General features: G+C 40.0%; 1 protein-coding gene across 1 annotated transcript; it reads left to right on the forward strand.

Moving 5' to 3' along the window:
- Positions 1 to 314: 314 nt before the first annotated feature.
- LOC134876162 (F-box/WD repeat-containing protein 7-like) lies at positions 315 to 24,074 on the forward strand. Its single transcript, XM_063901053.1, is given in 15 exon segments — positions 315 to 532; positions 1,135 to 1,597; positions 11,965 to 12,047; positions 12,513 to 12,606; positions 12,608 to 12,652; positions 14,408 to 14,542; positions 14,987 to 15,110; positions 16,687 to 16,823; positions 17,088 to 17,201; positions 19,024 to 19,205; positions 19,644 to 19,869; positions 19,961 to 20,027; positions 20,713 to 20,856; positions 21,168 to 21,317; positions 21,996 to 24,074. Coding segments are annotated over 14 exon segments (2,067 nt in total). The 5' UTR covers positions 315 to 532; positions 1,135 to 1,165; the 3' UTR covers positions 22,130 to 24,074.
- Positions 24,075 to 24,490: the final 416 nt, after the last annotated feature.

Here is a 24,490-nt window from a genome sequence, read left to right on the forward strand (position 1 = left end):
CCTTTCAAAATAAAAGCATTGACTACCAAAATAAAGAAGTAATAAATAAAAAAGCATTTTTATGTGAATAAATCACATGTATGACATCAAAAATATTTGTATTTATTATTATTTTTATATTTCTCAAATACAAATAAGCTCCAAATAATATATCTGCTTTATTTTTCATAAAACATTTTTTTGTAAAACTCCTTAATGTAGATTTTTTTTCTCCCAAAACTCGCAAATGGACCTTTCAAAATAAAAGCATGGACTACAAAATCACCAAGGGGAGCGTGAGTGGGGTGTGACGTCATCTGCGCGCGCCAAACAAAGCTCCATGTGCAACAGCGAAGAGGCGTTTAGTTTAGTTTGAGTTTGCTAAGAAAAAAGTTTTAAAAAAACACAAAAATAGAGACGTGAAATCCAAGATGAGGAATCTGTTATAGATTTGAACTGAAAATATAGAAGCTATCGGAAAGAAATGCATTAAAAAGACAAGGGACTTGAGTTTAAGTCCGAAGAAACTGGAGATAAACATCGGGTTTTAAAGGTGAGTTTGACCATTTTTATGTTCTAAAGGACGAATATTTAAGTCAGTTTTGGAAAGATTTAAGGGTTAATTACTCAATACAGGATATATTGTAAACAACACTGAGATACTTCAGAAATACTAACATTAAAGTCCTACATACAGTGGGAAATGAAGTATTTAGATCATTTACTTCCATAGAAGTACTGTGAAAGTATTCCGGTTTATAGAACTTGACTTTATAGTTTTACATTTTAGCAGCGTTTTGCTTTTTTACTAAACTAACTCTTCTGTCAGTTTTAGTTCCATTTTGGTGATGCATACTTTTGCCTCCGTTAGGTTTTTCACATACATGACCTTTAACTTTCTGGAATTATAAAGAAGTGTGACAGAGATAATTACATTTGAGAAGCTGTCCTTTGAAACCCTCCAAATTATTCATACAGTCGGTAGTGTTTTGTACATTTTTTAATCAACTTATTTATTTTATTTATTTTCCTCTTCTAAACAAACATTTTTTGGGGGATTTATTTTCAATATCTTTATTATTATTATTATTATTATTATTATTATTATTATTATTATTATTATTATTATTATTAATGCCCCTTTTGTTTTTTAAGGATGCTTCTTTGACTGCTGTGTGACGAGCAAATGGACAGAGAGCGCCAAGAAAGGAGAGACGAGGAAGAGGAAGAGGAGGAGACACTAACTCCATCTAGGAGAAGAGAAGAGGAAGAAGAGGAGATGATGAAGGCAGGTCCCAAAAACAGAGTAGTTATCGGACACACTCCTATCTCCGCCTCCTCCTCCCTTTCCTCCTTCCCTTTCATCTCCTCCTCTCTATGCCAAGGAGGAAGAGGAGGAGGAGAGGACGATGAGGTGAACGTGGCCATCGTCACCATCGAGGACGAATCCTGTCCGTCAGAGCCGTTTGGCATCGCCCACCAGGAGACAGCCAATCAGATCGCACGGATTGAGGGTGGGAGAGATGAAAAGGAGGAAGAGGAGAAGGAGGAGAGAAACAGTGAGGAGGAGGAGGAAGAGGAGGAAATGACGTCGCCATCGCTTTACCTGCAGAGCCAGGTTAGTGCACCAACTACTGATGGTCTGCTATGATTGGTCAGCCGCTTAGAGATGTCCCGCCCCTTAGCCTTTTCACATACAATGAACTGGAGAGCTAGCCAATAGGAGCGGGAGTGTTGTATAGTGATGTCACAATGTTTCGGGAGTAAACAAAGGAGTTGTTTCAGGGGAGTGTGTGGGAGAGTGTGTGGGAGAGTGGGTACTTGTATATCACTACAACCAGCAGGAGGCGACATTGCACAAATGATCTCCTTACTGTGAACACACACACACACACACACACACACACACACACACACACACACACACACACACACACAATCAGTATTGCATTGTGTGACCCCTGTGTGTGTGACATTCAGGTACCAGCTGATGACGTCTGTGTGTGTGGGGCCTTCAGGTGCCATTGTGTCTCCTGTATTGTCTGCTGTGTAAACACCAGCTGTGTGTGTGTGAGAAAGTGTGTGTGTGTGTGTGTGTGTCATCCTTTTACTCTTAATAATGGAAATTCCTAACAAGTGCGAATTTACAACTGCGTTTAAATATATTTTCTATATTATTATTATTATTTAGTTGTATTACACACACACACACACACACACTCTCGCTCTCTCTCTCTCTCTCTCTCTCTCTCTCTCTGCAGTGGTAGAGTGTGTATTAAGCACATGTGACAGTACTCTTAAAGTGATGTATTTATACTGCATGATATTTGTTCAAATGAATGAGTATTTTGGTATTTGTTCATTATAAGTGAGTATTCATGATTTAATATCATGTCCTGCCTTTATATAAAGACACACACACACACACACACACACACACACACACACACACACACACACACACACACACTGACAGTAGGTGTGTGCAGGAATGTGCAGCAGTGAGCATTCCTCAGATACCTCCATTGGGATCATGGGATATGAAGTCTCCTCCCATGGGAACTGTTAGCTTGAAACACACTCACTTACTTGTATATATTTATACACACACACACACACACACACACACACACACACACACACACACACTGGTACAGGACCACTCAGACATCCTAGCCATGATGGGAAACGCTGTAAGTGTGTAGTTCTCCCTGCGACCACTATAGACAGCGCAGCTATTCAAGCTGGTGTGTGTGTGTGTGTGTGTGTGTGTGTGTGTGTGTGTGTGTGTGTGTGTGTGTGTGTGTGTGTGTGTGTGTGTGTGTGTGTGTGTGTGTGTGTGTGTGTGTGTGTGTGTGTGTGTGTGTGTGTGTGTGTGTGTGTGTGTGTGTGTGTGTGTGTGTGTGATTATAAAAACTAGGGCACTGATCTTGTTCTGTGATCTAAGAGCAAGCATTTTAGTTCTAGATTACTACACGTATATGAGATCACACACACACACACACACACACACACACACACACAGGTGTGAACAGAGGCACATTATAGCTTCAGTGTCTGGTATGTGGGCACACACACTTTTTATTTTATGATATCAACTGACTATTTCCTTGTTTGTACACATTTATTTTTAGTAAACCATGAATATGTATATCATATATAATATAAATAGTTAACATCATGTAGATAAATATTACACATTGAATACTGAATACATGTTACAGTCCCGGGACATCTTTATACTGTTAGTACTACATATTTCACTTGAAATACATTTCAAATCAAACACAGTCTGAATACTCTTTGACTATATTCTGAATGTCTCTTTGGTTATAAAATATTAGATAAAGTATTTCTTTCAGATTATCTTCACATGTCTTATCGACTGTTCAGTATATTTTTAGTGCGGTGTTAGTATTTTTATTTAAGTAAAGAATCTGAAGACCTCACGTCAACGTGTGTGTGTGTGTGTGTGTGTGTGTGTGTGTGTGTGTGTGTGTGTGTGTGTGTGTGTGTGTGTGTGTGTGTGTGTGTGTGTGTGTGTGTGTGTGTGTGTGTGTGTGTGTGTGTGTGTGTGTGTGTGTGTGTGTGTGTGTGTGTGTGTGTGTGTGTGTGTGTGTGTGTGTGTGTGTGTGTGTGTGTGTGTGTGTGTGTGTGTGTGTGTGTGTGTGCGTGCAAGCAAAGTCACATTCCAGCTCTGGGCAGCGCTCCAGGTCCACCACACCGATCCTGCCTAGTCAGCAAACACACACACACACACACACACACACACACACATTCCTGGAGCTGCGGTAGGATTCTTGTGCCCGTCAGCAGGTCGGGGTTTGAACCGGCGACCCTCTGCTTACAGTTTTCTGTCCTGAATGTTAATTTGTATTCTTTCACATTTGAAACTGAGCGCTCTGTGGGGATGATCGTCTGATGCTGCGATTTGATTGGCTGTTCGCTAATTTCTTTCATTCTTACTTTTGAAATGTATTTTTTAATTGTTATTTATTAATTAGTTTATTATTTGTTTTCTTATTACATGTCTTTCTTCAGCCTCTATACATTTATATTCTACATCATTTTTATTCAAATGTTTCCTTTCTTTAATGAATACATTTCTTTATTTTCCTATGACTTCCTTGCTCTCTACCTCCCCTCATTCATCTCCTCCCTCTCCTTCCTCTTTTCTCCTTCCTCTTCATCTCCTTCCTCTTTATCTCCTTCCTCTCTCCTCCTCGCTCTCCTTCATCTCCTTCCTTTTCCTCTCCTCATCTCCTCCCTCTCCTTCCTCTTTTCTCTCCTTCCTCTTCATCTCCTTCCTCCTCATCTTCTTCCTCATCATCTCCTCCCTCCTCATCTTCTTCCTCTTTATCTCTTTCCTCTCTTCTCCTCTCTCTCCTTTCTCTTTTCTCTCCTTCCTCTCATCTCCTTCCTTTTCCTCTCCTCATCTCCTCCCTCTCCTTCATCTCCTTCCTTTTCCTCTCCTCATCTCCTCCCTCTCTTTCCTATCCCTCTCCTTCTTCCTCTCCTCATCTCCTTCCTGTTCCTCTCCTTCCTCTCCTACCTCTCATTGCTCCCTCCTATCCTTCCTCCTTTCTCTCCTTCCTCTCCCTCCTCTCCTCTCCTTCCTCTTCTCTGTCTTCCCCTCTCCTCTCCTTCCCCTTCCTCTTTCCTCTCCCTCCTCCCTCCTCTCTCCTCTCCTTTCTCTCTTTCCTCTCCCTCCTCCCTCCTCTCCTCCCCTCTCTTTCATCTCCCTCTCCTTCCTCTCCTCTCACCCTGTTGACTCTGATTTGTCTCCAGAGAGATTTCGTTAAATATACATGAGCTCTAAGTCTCTTACATCCCCACAACACACCCTGCATTCATTATTGACACACACACACACACACACACACACACACACACACACACACACACACACACACACACACACACACACACACACTCTCTCTCTCTCTGCAGTGTGTTTGCTTTATAACGCACCTGTTGTTTGCTGCAGTGCTAACCTAACGCTGTTTTTTAGGATGTCCCAAGGCTAGCGTTTATTAGCTTCTGTTAGCTTCTGTTAGCGTCTGTTAGCTGTTATTGTCTGTTAGCTTCTGTTAGCGTCTGTTAGCTTCTGTTAGTGTCTGTTAGCTTCTGTTATTGTCTGTTAGCTTCTGTTAGTGTCTGTTAGTGTCTGTTATTGTCTGTTAGCTTCTGTTAGCGTCTGTTAGCTTCTGTTATTGTCTGTTATTGTCTGTTAGCTTCTGTTAGTGTCTGTTAGTGTCTGTTATTGTCTGTTAGCTTCTGTTAGCGTCTGTTATTGTCTGTTAGTGTCTGTTATTGTCTGTTAGCTTCTGTTAGTGTCTGTTAGTGTCTGTTATTGTCTGTTAGCTTCTGTTAGCGTCTGTTATTGTCTGTTAGCTTCTGTTAGCGTCTGTTAGCTTCTGTTATTGTCTGTTATTGTCTGTTAGCTTCTGTTAGTGTCTGTTAGTGTCTGTTATTGTCTGTTAGCTTCTGTTAGTGTCTGTTAGTGTCTGTTAGCGTCTGTTAGTGTCTGTTATTGTCTGTTAGTGTCTGTTAGCTTCTGTTAACTTCTGTTATTATCTGTTATTGTCTGTTAGCTTCTGTTAGTGTCTGTTAGTGTCTGTTAGTGTCTGTTATTGTCTGTTAGCTTCTGTTAGTGTCTGTTAGTGTCTGTTATTATCTGTTATTGTCTGTTATTGTCTGTTAGTGTCTGTTAGCTTCTGTTAGCTTCTGTTAACTTCTGTTATTATCTGTTATTGTCTGTTATTGTCTGTTAGTGTCTGTTAGTGTCTGTTAGCTTCTGTTAGTGTCTGTTATTGTCTGTTAGCTTATGTTAGTGTCTGTTAGTGTCTGTTATTGTCTGTTAGCTTCTGTTAGTGTCTGTTATTGTCTGTTAGTGTCTGTTATTGTCTGTTAGTGTCTGTTAGCTTCTGTTAGCTTCTGTTAGTGTCTGTTAGCTTATGTTAGTGTCTGTTAGTGTCTGTTATTGTCTGTTAGCTTCTGTTAGTGTCTGTTAGCTTCTGTTAGTGTCTGTTATTGTCTTTAGCGTCTGTTAGTGTCTGTTATTGTCTGTTAGCTTATGTTAGTGTCTGTTAGCTTCTGTTAGTGTCGGTTAGCTTATGTTAGCTTATGTTAGTGTCTGTTAGCTTCTGTTAGTGTCTGTTAGCTTCTGTTAGTGTCTGTTAGCTTCTGTTAGTGTCTGTTAGCTTCTGTTAGTGTCGGTTAGCTTATGTTAGCTTATGTTAGTGTCTGTTAGCTTCTGTTAGTGTCTGTTAGCTTATGTTAGTGTCTGTTAGCTTCTGTTAGTGTCGGTTAGCTTATGTTAGCTTATGTTAGTGTCTGTTAGCTTCTGTTAGTGTCTGTTAGCTTCTGTTGGTGTCTGTTAGCGTCTGGTATTATACTCCAGTAAATGTGAGTTACTTTACAAAACAGAATTTAGCTTAACTTTCAGAAAGCCCTTTGAACTTTTCTCTACTCTTTGGAGCTGAATCCTGTGAAGTTTTTTGATGCAGTAAAATTCAGAGTGTGTTTGAGCTACAGGCCTATATCATCTGCTGAAGATCAATCCTCCACACATTCCTCTGATCCTCTCTCACTCCTTATTGATTCTTCACACTCTCGGAGGCTAATCCTGCAGCTAGCTCATGCTACACACACACACACACACACACACACACACACACACACACACACACACACACACACACACACACACACACACACACACACACAGAGCCCACATCTGCCTGAGTCTTTGAAGTGGTTTCCAGTCTGACAGTAGTTAGCTCAAAGCATAAAACACACACACACACACACACACACACACACACACACACACACACACACACACACACACACACTGAGTCCTTGAGTGTGGGAACGAGTCAGCTGTTTTAATGCATAACACACACACACACCAGTATAAGATTTTACAAGGCGGTCAGGGGGAGGGCTGCATACCAGAGAGGTTTTAAAAACAAAAAGCAGCAGAGAAAAACTTTACACTTTGAGACACTTATCGTTCTGTTTTCCTTTGTTTGTATCTTTAGTTGCTTGTATATTTATATTATTTGTACAAAATATGTGCAACAAATACATTCTGAGTATTACATGTAATATAATAGATTATTCAGACTTTAATTTCTGTATTTTCTGCCTCTACTGCGTCATGTCTCCATGCCTTAATGGTCAAAATTGGCTAAATGGCCGGCTTTGATTTGTCAACCAGTTTAACTATGTCCCGCCCCTTAGCCAATAAAATACAATGTGTTAGAGCGCTAGCCAATAGGAGCGCGAGTGTTGCATAGTGACGTTGGGGAAATAAACAAAGGAGTCCAACATGATTTTATCCACTATTTTATGACATTTTATCCACTTGATTATAATTCTTCCTCCTGTTAAAGCGTCAGGACTTCATTTAATCTCTTTCAAAATGTCTATAAATAATCTGTTTCCTTACAGCAGCATAGTTGGATTGAAGAGTGAGGATAAAAGCAGAGGTTTATGGGAGCTGGAAATTGGAAACAGATAAAGGAAGATTTATGACAAAGAGGAAGGCATTAGTAACAGACATAAAGGAAAGGAAATGAGGAGGAAATAAGAAACAGAAGGAGAGGATGAGGAAGTCACAGGGAGGAAAGGATTTAAAGAAGGAAGGAAGGAAAGGAAATAAGGAGGATGGACCAGAAACTGATATGAGAGATTTACTTAACAGCTCAGAGGTCAACCGGGTCGTGATGAGGCTGATTTAATAGGAGAGATGGAGCTTCGGGGGCGGGTTAATGACGGCTGCGTTTACCTGCAATTACCTGAGTTTACCTGCTGGAAATAAAGGTTATTCATGGCTAAATTAGCAGCAGGGTTTAGGAAAGCTTTGTTTTGAGAGGTGTTTATGATACACACTTTACATCTGGGGACAGAGTACTAAGAGCAGCTGTCAGAGAGGCTGACAGGCCTTCAGGTTGAATCAGCCGTAAAGAAAAGGAGGTGGAGAAGAACAACAAGAGGAGGAACAGGTGAGTGGGGGGGGGGGGGTGCTGTGTGTTTTGTCTCTCCAGGCTCTGGGCGAAGGTTTGACCTCCTAAATTACAGTGTGTGAGTGTGTGTGTGAGAGCCTGTGGGAGTTTCAGTGTGACGACCTTTGGGGTCAATCAGCTGTGAGAAAGCAGCGACCTGCACTCACCTCCTGCTGGGCACGTTTCAATAAAGCTAAACGTCCGTCTGGAAACACAGGTCCTCCTCCACTTTGTTCACACTGAAATATCTCAACGATTATGGGATGGATGCCTGTGAAATTACCTACAGACATCTTTGAACCCTTCAGGATTAATTGTCATACCGTTGTTTGTCATTTAAGAGAAAGGAGAACATGTTTGATTTAATTCCAAATACCTTCAGCGCTAACAGCCTCAGGTGGTATTAGTGGTATTAGTGACTAGCGCTAGTCACTAATACCACCTGAGGCTGTTAGCGCTGAAGGTATTATAACAATGTTTTAGAAGGAAATGTTAACGGAGTACATTATTTGATATTTAACTCTCACTTTGTATTATATGTTGAGCTTTTTAGCAGGTAATGATGATCATAAATTAGATTGATTTTCAGAAAGACACTTTAATGCTCTTCCATAATCTCTCCCATAGATTGGATTATTGATTATTGATTTCAAGGCACTGTGGTTAAAACGGCAGTAAATTCCATTGTCGTGGTATAAAATATAGTGTATTAAAGTTTAAAATCCTAGTTGTTTGATGCTGCTTTTTTTGGGGGGGTAGTTTGACGTTCTAGAACTCCGAATGTTCGAAAATCGGTAAATTTTAATCCCCTCAGAATTCCGAAGAGAATCTGCTGCGCACACACACACACACACACACACACACACACACACACACACACACACACACACACACGCACACGGCTCCTCCCCCCCCTCTGTAGGCATGTCCCTGCGTGTTCCTGACAGTGAGTCCTGAAGCAGCAGCAGCTCGGACAGATTCTCTCGGATCGATTCCTCTCACCGATTCACCGGATGGATTGTTGACGTCAAGCCGTTTTTAATTGTCGGACATACATCTTTTCGGATTCCGTGGATTTATTCTCTGTATTTTGGTATATTTTTTAACGGGTGTCCGGAGGTCGTAGATAACTGGGGGAAGTCATGGGTTTCTACGGCACCTTGAAGCTCATCTTCTACAAAGTGAGTATCGGTGTGTTACCGGAGGGTTTCCTGCGGGAACTGAAGGTTGTCAGGCGGCTTGTGCAGCACCGGGATGACGAGGCGTTTCTCTCTCTGTGTGTGTGTGTGTGTGTGTGTGTGTGTGTGTGTGTGTGTGCGTGTGCGTGTGTGTGTGGACCACCGCGGAACCGGCAGGAACACACGTTATCTGCATGCCTTCATTAACCTGAGCTCCCTGAACACATGTTCCTTAATGCGTCTCCAAGGTTTCTTGCCTATCTGAGTTTCCAGACAAGGAATTTCTGTTTGTTTGTGCATTTATAACACAGTGAGGTGTTTCCTCATCTCTACTCTGGAAAAAACTGTGTCCTTAAACCATTTCTGCTTTAATATAGTGTGTAAATTGCATAGTGTGTATTTGCATACCTGCCACAACTGCTGTAAATTGCATTATTGTGATGAGTCTAGTTTATTAAAGCAGCAAATACCTCTCACTAAAAGGTAATGGGTGGATATAATGCTTATTAATCCTTTGAAATCACCAATTTACCACCCTAAAAAAGAGGTAACACATTGCACAGCTGCTGTAAACTGCAAAAATATCTAGTAAATATCTCGAAATTACTCACTGTTTTTCCTTTCTAACATCATTTCCCCTTTTATGTAGTGCATAAAACGTAGAATATTACTCAGTATGCCTGTAAATTGAAATTATTTTGGGTATAAAGCAGCAAAAATCCAACCAGGCTTAAGTATCCGTCACTTGTAGATCTTCACCACTTGAAAAATCCTTAATAATTAGCATTTTTTGTATAATTTCATTATAAAAACACAAGTAAAAGAGGGTTAATTCACTTTGCAGATCATAAAAAAGTGTATTTGGTTCAAATTCTGCTGTAAATCTTGTGTTTTTTCCCAAAAATCTGACAATATTTGATTATCTAATGATTGTTTGTGTTCAATGCTAGAAATCATGAGCCTAAAATCTTAGTAATCGCTATTTTTGTCTTAATGAATGATGAAAAAGAGGGATATTTCATTGTACAGCTGCTGTAAATTGTCAAAAATGGGGTAAAATCTCTGAAAAAGACTTGAAATCGGACAATATTTAAGTGTCTTTTACTTGTTCATGTTTAAAGCTACAGACTTTAAGATTAAAATCATACAAATTGGGATTTCTCGCCTCCCTCCACTGTGAAATGACAGATTATGGATGGATATTACTCAGTAAATCCTGGAAAAATAACACATGGGTCACAATAAGGTCACGGTATTATCCCAGAGTCATTACAGTAATGGTGTACAGATGCTCAAAATGTACACAAACGTCACCGTTAATTACCTTTTACTCGATGAAGCTCCCCTATAGTGACGACAACGTACTCTATTACAGGAATACTTTAGAGATTCCACTTTGAAACGCACATGTCCTCCATCAAAGCTCTTTGGATTTTAACAGTAAGCAGATTTCTGGTGGGGTTTTTTTTTAGCCTTAAGTGAAGTTTTTCTTTTCAAGCTTAATGAAATCCACTTGGACGCGACATCTGTTTATAAAAAGCCGGCGACATGTGGGGGATAAAAGTCAGAAAATGAAAGGCAGATTATGAGGTTATATCTGCCCTCAGACTCAGAAATATTCAGTGTTTTCTGCTGGTTTCTGATGCATTCACACACACATCTCCAACTGTGTGTGTGTGTGTGTGTGTGTGTGTGTGTGTGTGTGTGTGTGTGTGTGTGTGTGTGTGTGTGTGTGTGAGCCTGTTAGCGTGTGCTGCTCTATTTTAGACCGATGCTGCACCGGCGACATTCCTGCGATTTTCTGCATTCCTGCGTTCATTCACAGAGAGAGAGAGGGAGAGAGGGAGAGGGGAGAGAGATAGAAAGCTGATTCAGACCTCTGCGTGCTGCGTTCAGGTTACTTCACAGCGTGGGTGTTTTCAGTGTCGCTGTAGTTTTATCTGCATGTTTTTATCCAACACATGTCAGTTTATGCGTCTCAGAATCGAGGTTTTATCCGATGTGTTCATGGTTTTTTGGTGCTTTAATACCAAGATAAGATGCTTATTCATCTCAACTCCGACACAACTTCATCTGTTTTCCACTCTTCCACTATTATTGCTTTTTTAATAGTGTGTAAATTGGCATAATGTGGTGTATGAAACAGCAGAAAACCGTTTAAAAGCAGACAAACTGAAGTAACTATTGCTCGTCCATCCTCACAACTACAAACTCTACGTATTGATGAGCATTATTGGCCTCATTATGGTATGAAAACGCACTTAAAAGAGCTTGTAAAACGCACTTAAAAGAGCTTAAATATGTAAGGAATTGTCCCTGGTTTTGGTGCGTTTTGGGCAGAAGAGGCGTGGTGAGATGCTCGTTCATCTTTACTCATCCTTACACCATTTCTGCTTCAATATAGTGTATAAACCAGGAATATTACTGAGTAGATTGCAGTTTTTATTCCATAACTGTGGTGCATAAAACAGCGAGAATCTGTGAAAGGGAATTCAAATTATCTTTGAAGCTTTAAAGTATTGTACAAGAATACAACCTTATAGATATTGAAATGTCCTGCTTCCTTTTAAAGGTGAACATTGGGATTAAATGGAATACACAACAGGTACACACAGATCACAGTATATCCTCTACTGACTCACCAGTGGTTTGACTGACTGTCCCACTACCCTTTATGTATCCACACAACCCTACAACCCAGAGTATTTGTAGTCACTGTTGTTGCATTCCCTCCACAGGATGAATTGACGGCCTCTTGCTGCTTAGATTTTTAACCTTTTGTCTCTTCCTCTCAGATGAAGAGGAAGCTGGATCACGGTCCAGACGGACGGCCCTTTCCCTCGGGGAAGAAACACTGCAAAGGCAACGGATACCTCAGGTAAAAACAACCAACACAATACCTTTAAAACCAAATAACTAAACTCCTATCCAAAGAAACATCCGAGAAGACATCAGTGTTGGTTCAAGGACTTCCAGGATTTAGGTTGAAAGTGCTCTTCGGATACAGAAGCGTGTAAAAGACTCGTTTTTTAAACAATTAAAATGCCTTTATTGTCATGGCTTCGACACGTAAGGCTTCCCAACTAATTCGAACTAGTTTTATTGTCAACATGCCGTTACAAAAAGAGATGTATTGCGTCTAATGGAGGGAAGCGTAGAGGTCTGGTGCTGTTGTGTAGTCTCTTTAACATTTAGCATTATGTTAGCAGAACCTGACAAACAAAATAACCCTACAATATGGAATTACAGTTTTGTAAAAGCGCCGTCTAATAGTGTCACTTTGGACTACAGACTAGCTTACAAGTGCTAACTGATGCTAACGTCTTCGTCCCTCTCTTCCCAGTCCGGCCAGTCTGGTCCAGGCCACCACCCCCACCACGTTCGGCGACCTGCGGCTGGCCAATGGGCTTTCAGCTCAGCGGCGGCGCGTCACCTCGGGGCCCCCCCCCCTCCGGCCTGCAGGACTGGCTACACATCTTCCAGGTAGGCACTAAGATAAGATGTACCTTTATTAATCCCCGTGGGGAAACTCAAGTGTTTATGCAGCAACAGAGAAGAGGAAACACAGAACAGGTTCACACAGGATATGAAACACACATTTAAATTCAATCAATTAATTTTATTCTGAAAATATAAACACAGATAAGTAACGGTTTTAAAACAAACTGCTGGAACAGAGGGTGATAAATGATGTGGGCATATATACATGTGAAGTTCATATCGTTAAAGATATACACAGGTATGTGTTCAGAACGAGAGCAGCTCGGTGTGCAGTCCGGTTACTGTCAGGGGGTCTCATGGTGAACCCCTTGGTGTGCAGTCCGGTTACTGTCAGTGGGTCTCATGGTGAACCCCTTGGTGTGCAGTCCGGTTACTGTCAGTGGGTCTCATGGTGAACCCCTTGGTGTGCAGTCCGGTTACTGTCAGTGGGTCTCATGGTGAACCCCTTGGTGTGCAGTCCGGTTACTGTCAGTGGGTCTCACGGTGAACCCCTTGGTGTGCAGTCCGGTTACTGTCAGTGGGTCTCATGGTGAACCCCTTGGTGTGCAGTCCGGTTACTGTCAGGGGGTCTCATGGTGAACCCCTTGGTGTGTAGTCTGGTTACTGTCAGTGGGTCTCATGGTGAACCCCTTGGTGTGCAGCCCAGTTACTGTCAGTGGGTCTCATGGTGAACCCCTTGGTGTGCAGTCCGGTTACTGTCAGGGGGTCTCATGGTGAACCCCTTGGTGTGCAGCCCAGTTACTGTCAGTGGGTCTCATGGTGAACCCCTTGGTGTGCAGTCCGGTTACTGTCAGGGGGTCTCATGGTGAACCCCTTGGTGTGCAGCCCAGTTACTGTCAGTGGGTCTCATGGTGAACCCCTTGGTGTGCAGTCCGGTTACTGTCAGTGGGTCTCATGGTGAACCCCTTGGTGTGCAGTCCGGTTACTGTCAGGGGGTCTCATGGTGAACCCCCTCCAGATACAAAATGAGTGCATATTCAAGTAAATGCAACGTTTGGTAGACTTTTAGAGCCAAGTTTGGAGAGTAGATCTCTTTGGAACTTGAATTTGAATCATAAAGAAGTGTTTTAATCACAGTTAAATAAATATAATCGCCAGTGATATTGATGTTTAAGATCAAGCTCGTCCTGAACTAGAATCTAGACCATATTTAGGGTTATTATTTCGTAGTGTTGCAATATCGTAGAAACTCTAATCATGAAAAGTCCATTTATTTCTAATATTTTGCTGCCATTATTTTGAACATTAGCAGGGTTTTTGCAGGATTGTAGGATTTTGTCACTAAAACAAATAAAAACATAAAATTCTAAATAAAAAGACACTGCGATGAGTCGCCGTGATGAGTCGCCGTGATTTACATTTTCAGTCAAAAAAAAGTTGCACGCAAAAAATATGAAAATATAATACAAATATTTCTGGTTCCTCGTTAACTGTGGCAGGAAACACCACATACTTGTTCTACTCGATGTGTGGGAAGACACACCCAGATAAGATTTCTTTCCAACACAACACAGTGTGTGTGTGTGTGTGTGTGTGTGTGTGTGTGTGTGTGTGTGTGAATATCTTACGCTGGCTGCACTTAAACACAGAGTAAGAGCAGAGCTGCCTCGGAGCTCTTCTTATGTAACGAGTGAAAAAAAACATTCATTCACACACTTTCAAATAAAGGCGTCCACTCTTCCTCCTCCTCCTCCTCCTCCTCCTCCTCCTCCTCCTCCTCCTCCTCTCCCTCTGCAGGCGTGGAGCGGTCCTGAGCGTCTATTGGCTCTGGACGAGTTGATTGACAGGTGTGAGACGGGCCAGGTGAAGCACATGATGCAGGTGATCGAGCCGCAGTTCCAGAGAGACTTCATCTCCCTGCTGCCCAAAGAGGTACACACAAATACTGACATAAAGTACGCACTATCAGGTACTTCTACTTCACTAGAGTACACACATCTGCTTCCAATACTATCTGTTAAAACTCAGTAAATTCTTTGCTTTCTGGTGATTGATTTTCCTGCAAATAAGAGAGTTTCATTATAAAAGGAATTTAAAAAATGGGTCGTTTTTGTTATTCCACTTCTACATATTTTCAGGGATAAAATAAATTGTGAAAATATTCTTAAATATGTGAATAAAGCCTGGAAAATATGGAAAAATATCCCGAAAATATCTGATAAAAAAGACCTCTGAAAAATATGGAAACTGTCCTGAAATAAATAAAGATATGTTAAAACAACTGGAATAATGATATAAAACAGTCTGAATTCATGTGAAAAGTTCCCAAAAGAATGATATGTATTTATTGGTATATTGAATTTGTGTGTGTTGCAGTTGGCGCTGTACGTGCTCACCTTCCTGGCTCCCAAAGACCTGCTGCAGGCGGCGCAGACCTGCAGGTACTGGAGGATCCTCGCCGAGGACAACCTGCTGTGGAGGGAGAAATGCCGCGAGGAGGGTGAGGAAACCCTGGGACATGTCTCCATGCTTTAAAGTTCAGAAAGCTCTTTATGTTTCTCACACTGCCTGTGCTGCAGCACCTCTTTCCACCCTCTGTCTGAAACCAGAGCCCAGTCTGCTCTGATTGGTTAGCTGGCCAGCTCTGTTGTGATCGCCCCAAGGCGCTTACAGATGTCCCGCCTCTCAGCCTATCACGTACAATATGTGGGAGCGCTAGCCAATAGAAGCGGGAGTGTTACATCGTAATGTCACTGTGCTGGAACTTTGGGTTTTTAGCCTTTGCTACTCTTCTTATTCATCACCAGACTGACCCTTTAACTGTGGAAGCAATTTATAATAATAACTGTACAGAGCCTCTTCCTCACCCTCCCTCTCCTCCTCACCCTCCCTCTCCTCCTCCTCCTCCTCCTCCTCCTCACCCTCCCTCTCCTCCTCCTCCTCACCTTCCCTCTCCTCCTCCTCCTCCTCCTCTTCCTCCTCCTCCTCCTCCCTGGTAGCGTTTTGCTTTGGCACATTTTTGAAAGAGAATCGCTTGTGTTTCCTGCTGTGACTGTGAGAGAACACACACCCCTCTGTGTGTGTGTGTGTGTGTGTGTGTGTGTGTGTGTGTGTGTGTGTGTGTGTGTGTGTGTGTGTGTGTGTGTGTGTGTGTGTGTGTGTGTGTGTGTGTGTGTGTGTGTGTGTGTGTGTGTGTGTGTGTGTGTGTGTGTGTGTGTGTAAAACAGGAGCATGTATAGTGCTTTCTAACCTGAGTGCAACATTCAAACACACACACACAGACAGACCACCTTCATTCAGCGCAATGCAGTGGCTCTGTGAGAGAGAGTGTGTGTGTGTGTGTGTGTGTGTTTCTGGGCGTGCTGCCAGTCAGCAGAGATTCACTGCCAGCACTCAGCAGCCATACCAATGAGCTACCTAGCGTTAGCGCCGCGCCTCTGCCATACTAATGAAGGCCAGCAGCCTCATGAGGAAGCTAATTGGTGTTAGCGCTGCCTTCACACACACACACACACACACACACACACACACACACACACACACACACACACACACACACACACACACACACACAGCAGAGGGAGTGTGTTGGCATCAGCTGGCACTCAGAGAGAATATAAAGCAGATAACCTGCAGGAGGCAACAGTGATGAGACAGACCAGCAGATCAAACTGTTGAAGCTGCAGAAGTGTGTGTGTGTGTGTCAGTGTGTGTGTGTGTGTGTGTGTGTGTGTGTGTGTGTGTGTGTGTGTGTGTGTGTGTGGTGTGCTTCACTCTTAAAGGAAGCAAGTTCTTTAATGACATTATGATGACACCGTCTTGCAATCGGCTTTAATTAACCTCTATATTTTGTTGTGTTTTTATTTTGTAATCTTTTTTTAAATTAAAGAAATTAAAAGGATTTAATTTCTTAATTTATATATTTTTGTTCATTTATTTTATTTGAATTATTTACTTATTCCTGTTACCATCAAGGTGTATTTTGGGGGTTTGAGAGGATTCAACCAGTTTTTTATTGCTTTTTTTCTGATTAAATGAATTATTATTCTTATATATTTCTCTTCACCTCTCCTCAGGTGTGTCGGAGTATTCGTCGTCTCGTCGCTTGAAGTGTTCGCCCCCCGGTGTGACGTCCAGTCCCTGGAAATCAGCGTTCATCCGTCAGCATCGCATCGAGAGCAACTGGAGGAGCGGAGACACCCGGGAACCCATGGTACACCACCTGTTATCTTTTCTAAACTAATAGAATTTACACGTTATTATCATTAGAATTATTATTTCTATTTCTTTTTTATTATTAATATTATTATATTTATTGTTATTACAATCAGATAAAAAGGTACTTAGAAAAGTTGGGTTGTTTTGAAGCTTTAACATTTCCTGTAGTCTTGCTTGAGTTTGTGTCCTTATTATAAGTTGCATTGGATAATAATGTGTGTGTGTGTGTGTGTGTGTGTGTGTGTGTGTGTGTGTGCAGGTGCTGAAGGGTCACGATGAACATGTGATCACGTGTCTGCAGTTCAGCGGAGATCTGATCGTCAGCGGATCCGACGACAACACGCTCAAAGTCTGGTCAGCCGTCACGGGGAAGGTGAGAGGAGACGAGTGATTATTCAAACCATGAGAGATAAAACCTCACAGCTGAGAGTGCAATAAATATCCAGTGTTTTGAATGTTTTACAGAGAAATGAATCCACATGTTTATCAGAATCAGAACTTTAAAGCGTCTATATAAATATACAAATTAGACTTTGTGACGGTTACTCCGTTTCAGAATAACATAAATCAAGTTTATGTTATATTATATCAACTGTCAGTTAAATATGTTACCCTGCAGGGTGTCACTGCTTCATGGATGGAGGATTTGATGACTAATAGGATGCGATTAAGTGTGTAGTAGTGGGATAATGAGGCCGGAAACATAGACAGTGTTAGTCAGGGTGAGTCATCCCTCTCTGTGGGCTGAAGGTGAGCAGGGATCGGGTTATATTGAGGAGGTAAAAAAACCACAAACTGAAACAGAAGTAAAATGCTGAAACATGCTGCTGAAATAAGTCTCAGAAATACCAGATGTTTGAAAAACCGCCTAAAATAATTCAATAAATGCAAAGTGTCAGAAAGAATTATCAAAAAATATGTGAAAAATTCAGGGCGAATGATTTGAATAATTAAATAATAATTAAGAATAAAAGAAACTAAAAATATATAATTTCTTTACGATGCATACTTTAACTTCAGTTTGAACGCAGTACTTTCACTTGTGCAGTATTTCCACACAGACGCATTAGTCATTATTTCTCTGGTTTCTGTTGAACATTCTTTCAGCGGACACACCTGTGTGTGTGTGTGTGTGTGTGTGTGTGTGTGTGTGTGTGTGTGTGTGTGTGTGTGTGTGTGTGTGTGTGTGTGTGTGTGTGTGTGTGTGTGTGTGTGTGTGTGTGTGTGTGTGTGTGTGTGTGTGTGTGTGTGTGTGTGTGTGTGTGTGTGTGTGTGTGTGTGTGTGTGTGTGTGTGTGTGTGTGTGTGTGTGTGTGTGTGTGTGGAAAGAAAAACAAACACACACGCTCCTCTTGTTTCCGCTGTGTCCGTTAAACTTCAAATGATGGTGACAGTTTACTGATAAATACTGTAATGAGTAGTACACGCTGTAGTAGTACACGCTGTAGTAGTACACGCTGTAGTAGTACACGCTGTAGTAGTACACGCTGTACTCGCAGAAGTACTGCGATATTTCTTCCTCTTCGCCTCGGCAACAGTTGCCAACGCAAAGTTTTACTCTCTGTTTCCGCGGCAACCGGCGCCCCAACACCCCTCAAAGTGAAGCTGCATTCAGACTGTGTTCAAGGGTGGCTCACACACACACATTTGTACAAACACTTTCAGAATACACACACAGCTGAAACTCACACACACTTTTGATTTTATTTTCATTATTTTCTGTTTTTATATTTTAGTGTTTTAAATATTTTACATTTTTAAGAATAGAATTTCAGTCATTAAAAAAACATTATTATATTTACTATTATTATATTTATTATTATTTATATTTAATATAATAATAGTAAATATAATAATAATAAATATAATAATAATAAATATAATAATATTAAATATTATTTTATTTATTATTATTATATTTATTATTATTATATTTACTATTATTATATTTAATATTATTATATTTATTATTATTATATTTACTATTATTATATTGACTATTATTATATTTATTATTATTAGATTTAATATTATTTATATTTACTTGTTTTTTTACCAGCTAAAAAAAATTCTAATTTTAAAGATATTTTTCTGACTTTTTGGAATTTAGAAAATGTACTTGTATAAATATTACATATTCAAAAATAAACTTTACATATCTTTTTTTTTTTTTATCCTCCTCCTCTTCCTCCTCAGTGCCTCCGCACGCTCTCCGGTCACAGTGGGGGGGTGTGGTGCAGTCAGATGTCCGGTGCCACGGTGATCAGCGGCTCCACTGACAGGACGCTGCGTGTCTGGGACGCAGAGAGCGGAGAGTGTGTGCACACACTCTACGGACACACCTCCACCGTACGCTGCATGCATCTCCACGGCGACAGGTAACACACACACACACACACACAGACACACCTCACAGTTTCTGCTGCATTCATTTCCATGACAACCAGAGAGAGACACACAAACTTGTGCCTGATTCTTGTATCCATGGTAACCTGCACTACATTAATATTGACTATATAATGTGTGTGTTATTAGTGTACACACACACACACACACACACGTGCAGTACACACACACACACACACACACACACGTACATGTAGTACACACACATTTATGAAACTGGGTCAGCATAACATGAACAAACACACACTCTAGCACACTTACAGTCTCACACACACTCAGACTCACATGTTTATACACTTTATTTATAGTATACACACACACACACACACACACACACACACACACACACACACACACTTCACTGTATCACACCATCATTATGAGTGTATTAATCCCCCCTCCCCCCTCAGGGTGGTGTCGGGCTCTCGGGACACGACGCTGCGTGTGTGGTGTGTGTCGTCGGGCAGGTGTGTGTGTGTGCTGACGGGTCACGTGGCGGCGGTGCGCTGCGTTCAGTTCGACGGGCGGCGCGTGGTGTCAGGGGGGTACGACTACATGGTGAAGGTGTGGGACACTGAGACGGAGGCCTGTCTACACACACTGCAGGGACACACCAACCGAGTGTACTCACTGCAGGTACACACACACACACACACACACACACACACACACACACACATTTACAAAATCCAGTGTGAGTTGTATTGATTTCCTCTCCTCTCCGCAGTTTGACGGCGCGTTCGTGGTCAGCGGCTCGTTGGACACCTCCATCAGAGTCTGGGACGCAGAGACAGGTACAGAACATACCTTACTTCTATTTATTCTTACCTGTATTTTTTAAAAAGATATTTATATACAGTTAATAACCTGTATCTATAATATAATAAAGTGTTTTTATTATACATATGTTTTAAATATTACAAATAACCTGTATTCATCTAAATGTACTGTATTTATTAAATTCAAGTGTATTTATTATACAGTAAATAACCTGCATTTATTGTAATTTAAGTATATTTATAATAATTAAAGTATATTTATAATAATTAAATTATATTTGTAATAATTTAAGTATATTTATAATAATTAATTAAAGTATATTTATAATAATTAAAGTATATTTATAATAATTTAAATATATTTATAATAATTTAAATATATTTATAATAATTAAAGTATATTTATAATAATTAAAGTATATTTATAATAATTTAAATATATTTATAATAATTAAAATATATTTATAATAATTAAAGTATATTTATAATAATTAAAGTATATTTATAATAATTAAAGTATATTTATAATAATTAAAGTATATTTATAATAATTAAAGTATATTTATAATAATTAAAGTATATTTATAATAATTTAAGTATATTTATAATAATTTAAGTATATTTATAATAATTTAAGTATATTTGTAATAATTTAAGTATATTTATCATTAATAATAATGTCTCCCTGGTTCTCCTGCAGGCGGCTGTGTTCACACGCTGACGGGACACCAGTCCCTGACCAGCGGGATGGAGCTCCGGGAAAACATCCTGGTCTCCGGGAACGCCGACTCCACGGTCCGAGTGTGGGACGTCCGGACCGGCCAGTGTCTGCACACCCTGCAAGGTGGGTCATCTTTTATTGGTGTATTTCTGTAGGTGTACATATTTAAGTGAGGGCGAGTTTTTAATTCATTTTAATAAATAATAATTGTAATTTAAATGATAAAATGGAGCTTTTTAATTTGACTTTTAAATGGAAATACTTATTGTATTTTCTGTCTAAATTGTTCTCTTTTGTTTTTGTGATTATGATTTATTTATGCAGTGTGGATGTTGTTATTATTATTTGGAGTGTTTTTATTTTATTTCTTTTAAATGAATGCAGAACATGGTGAAGTTTAATCTATAATAAAATATCATACGTGTTGCGTTCAGGTCCCAACAAGCACCAGTCTGCGGTGACGTGTCTGCAGTTCTGCAGAGGACTGGTTCTGTCCAGCTCTGACGACGGCACCGTCAAACTCTGGGACCTGAAGACCGGTTCCTGGGTCCGGGACGTGGTGACGCTGCAGAGCCGTGGAGCAGGTCAGAGAACATGCAGTACAAATATATTTAGAGTATTTATGTGAAGTTACATGTTGGGTTTTTCTCGAGTATTCTTTTGGATTTTTCAGACTTACTTCATATATTTTAGGATATTTTTCACAAATTCTTTTGGAGTATTTTAACAGAAGTTCTGACATTTTTCACTCAATAGTCCTGGATTTGTTTCACTCAATAGTCCTGGATTTTTTCCACATTGTTTCGGACCAATTTTAAAACATTTTACATTTTTACCTTTGTAATTTCCCAATTTTTTTCCTGGAATGTTTTGCATATGTTTGGGGAAGTTTTTCATACTTTATCCACATATTTTAGGATATTTTCACAAATTCTTTTGGAATATTTTTATATAAATTCTGACATTTTTCACTTATTTTGTGGCTATATTTTGCATCTATTTTTTCAGACATTTTCCCCATTTGTTCTGAAATGTTTTGCATATTTTTTTGACCAATTTTCATACATTTCTTTCAAGTATTTTTCAGATGTAATTAATGTATTTTAGGATATTTTTCACAATTTCTTTAGGAAGATTTGTATATCAATTCTAACATTGTTCACCCAATAATCCTGGATTTCTTCAGATATTTTCTGACCATATTTTTCCAGAGATTTCCCCCACTTTTCTCCCTGGGTCTGAACTCCTGTATTTTCCCACAGGAGGCGTGGTGTGGAGGATCCGAGCGTCCGACACTCGGCTGGTCTGCGCCGCCGGCAGCAGGAACGGCACGGAGGAAACCAAACTGCTCGTCCTCGACTTTGACCTGGACGAGCGCACGAAGGAAGAGGAGTGAGGAAGACCTGGTGGGTCCTTTTTTTGACCAAAAGTCAGACGGACAGGTATGAATGTGACCTGGAAGGGATTTCAACGCGGTTGATTTCTTCTCAGATCGGCAACAGATGAATGTTTTTGACGCTTTACGGAAACTCAGATGTAACTGGATTTCCGGTCCAAGGAGACGAAGTGGATCTTTACTGAATGTAACCGACGGAGGGACGGGCATCGACTTTATTATCCTGCTGCTGAACCAACAAACTCAACGACGGAGATAAGACTACACATGAACCAATTCCTGAAGGCGGAGCAACTTAAGAGGCAACGCAGCGGGCCACGCTGCTTCAAATCACTGTTGCTCTAGATCACACGTCTCTTTGTTGTCTTTTAACGGGGAAGATATCCACCCTCATGCATCACACATTTACCTGAACCTGCAGAAGAAAACGTGAATTAAAGCTCGTTTCCATCCATTTCAGTATTGTGGAAACAGAGGGTTGTAACTGCTAATTTAAAAAGGTCTGCAGCTGAAGTGAAACAGTGAAAAGCAATGTCAGAATTGGGATGGAAACGTACCATTTCTGCAAGACTCATGCATATTTTTCATCTTAATATCTGTTTCCGATGCACGGCCCCACGTTGCTTTGAGACGTCTCCACTCCTCTTTTCATGCATGGTTTAAAAATGCTCCTAAAAAGCTGAGTGGAAACGCAGCTTCAGTTTTATCTCTTCACCGTTGCCTCTAAGCTCATGTGTCGCCCTGCAGTCTTGTAATATATGTTTGTTAAATTAATAATCAGAGCCCCCACCCCCCCACCCCCCCGCTTTCATTCAAGCTCTACAAACGCCTGATTTCAAAGTAAGAGATTATTTATAGGCAAGAAAAGTTGTTTTCACCACTAAAAACCTGGTTTACGCTGCAGTTTCCAGCCAAAAGGAAACAGAAATGCAGAAAATGTGCCACATTTTACCGTGAGTGATTCAATCAGAGCTTTACCTGCTTTACTTAACACCAAATTATCCCTATCACCTTTTATCCCTAAAAACTGGAATTAAAATCACTACATTTACAGTTTTTATTGAATTTTGGACCAATTTTGACTGTAATTATAAATATTGAAACCTAGGGAAGCAGAGAAAGGTGGTTTAATTGTTCTCACTGCTTTAATTCACTTTTTGGGTGAAAAATGCCACTAAATGAATGAAAATGTGTTATATTTTCACAATAAAAATAGGGAGGCAAGGAAAGCCATTTAATCCCAAAGGACACTTTATTTTGAAAAACACTGAATTTATGCAATTTAAAATGTTCAAAAGGGTGATTCAGCAATGAAAAGGAAACGTTTGGTTTATATTTTAAAATGAAAGAATATATATATTTAATTTGGTCCTATCTGTGCTTCCAGAGAAGTCAAACGGTCCCTCAAAAAAATGTGGCTCTCAAACCCACCCCTAAAGTTCTGTAAAATATGTACTCAGACAAAGACCTTTCAACTATTTTTTAAAACTGATTTATGTTTGATTTTTATTTCTAAATTAAACTCTACAGTCCATTAAAAATGCAGAAAAAAGGTATATTTTTTAGCATTTCTTTGAGGTTATATTTCACAGCTTTAAATAATATATATATATATATATATATATATATATATATTAAAACCAAATCTCAAAAGGCTTATTTCACGCGTTTCCCCTCGGCTTATGAAATATTTAAAAACACTCCCCTGATGACCAGACACTAAATCTGATGTGAGCTGCTGTTGCCAGGCAACACCTCTGAACCAATGAGAGCAGAGCTTGTTTTCTTTCGCCCGGCAACAGGTGGCGATTTTCTGAAGTGAGGCTCTTCTGTACATTACTGTAAATAAATGAAGATGTAAATATTCAGCTTTTTATAAGAACATATTGTGGAGAGGACGGAGGGATGAATGTGGATCAATAAAGATGATTTTATAACAAAACAACTGAGTGACTTGTTTGTTTGTTCTCAAATATCATCCAGTAAAAAATGAAATAATAGCTTTTAACAGAAAAACAATTCAAGCATTTTGATTGGCTTTCAGGTAGTTTTTGTTTTGGATGTTCTGCATTTGGAAATGTAATTTTTAACACTTTATGTAGGCTCATGTTTTAATTAAACTCACTTTAACTGAACAACTTCACTGCAGAACTGTGTGTGTATCCCTGTGTGTGTTTGGTCAAACCGCAGAACTGCAGTATTCTCTTCTGCGCTTTCATTCAATAGAAAGTAAAGGAGTGCTGTTGTTAAATAGGTATTTGTTGTATTCTACTGAAACATCTCAAAGAGAACAAATTTAAATTGAACTAAATTTACTTTTTTAAAGTAGCTTAGTTTCTCATTTGTATTTTTTGAGATGGA

This window comes from Eleginops maclovinus, chromosome 14 (assembly GCF_036324505.1).
Source record: "Eleginops maclovinus isolate JMC-PN-2008 ecotype Puerto Natales chromosome 14, JC_Emac_rtc_rv5, whole genome shotgun sequence".
Taxonomy (NCBI): domain Eukaryota; kingdom Metazoa; phylum Chordata; class Actinopteri; order Perciformes; family Eleginopidae; genus Eleginops; species Eleginops maclovinus.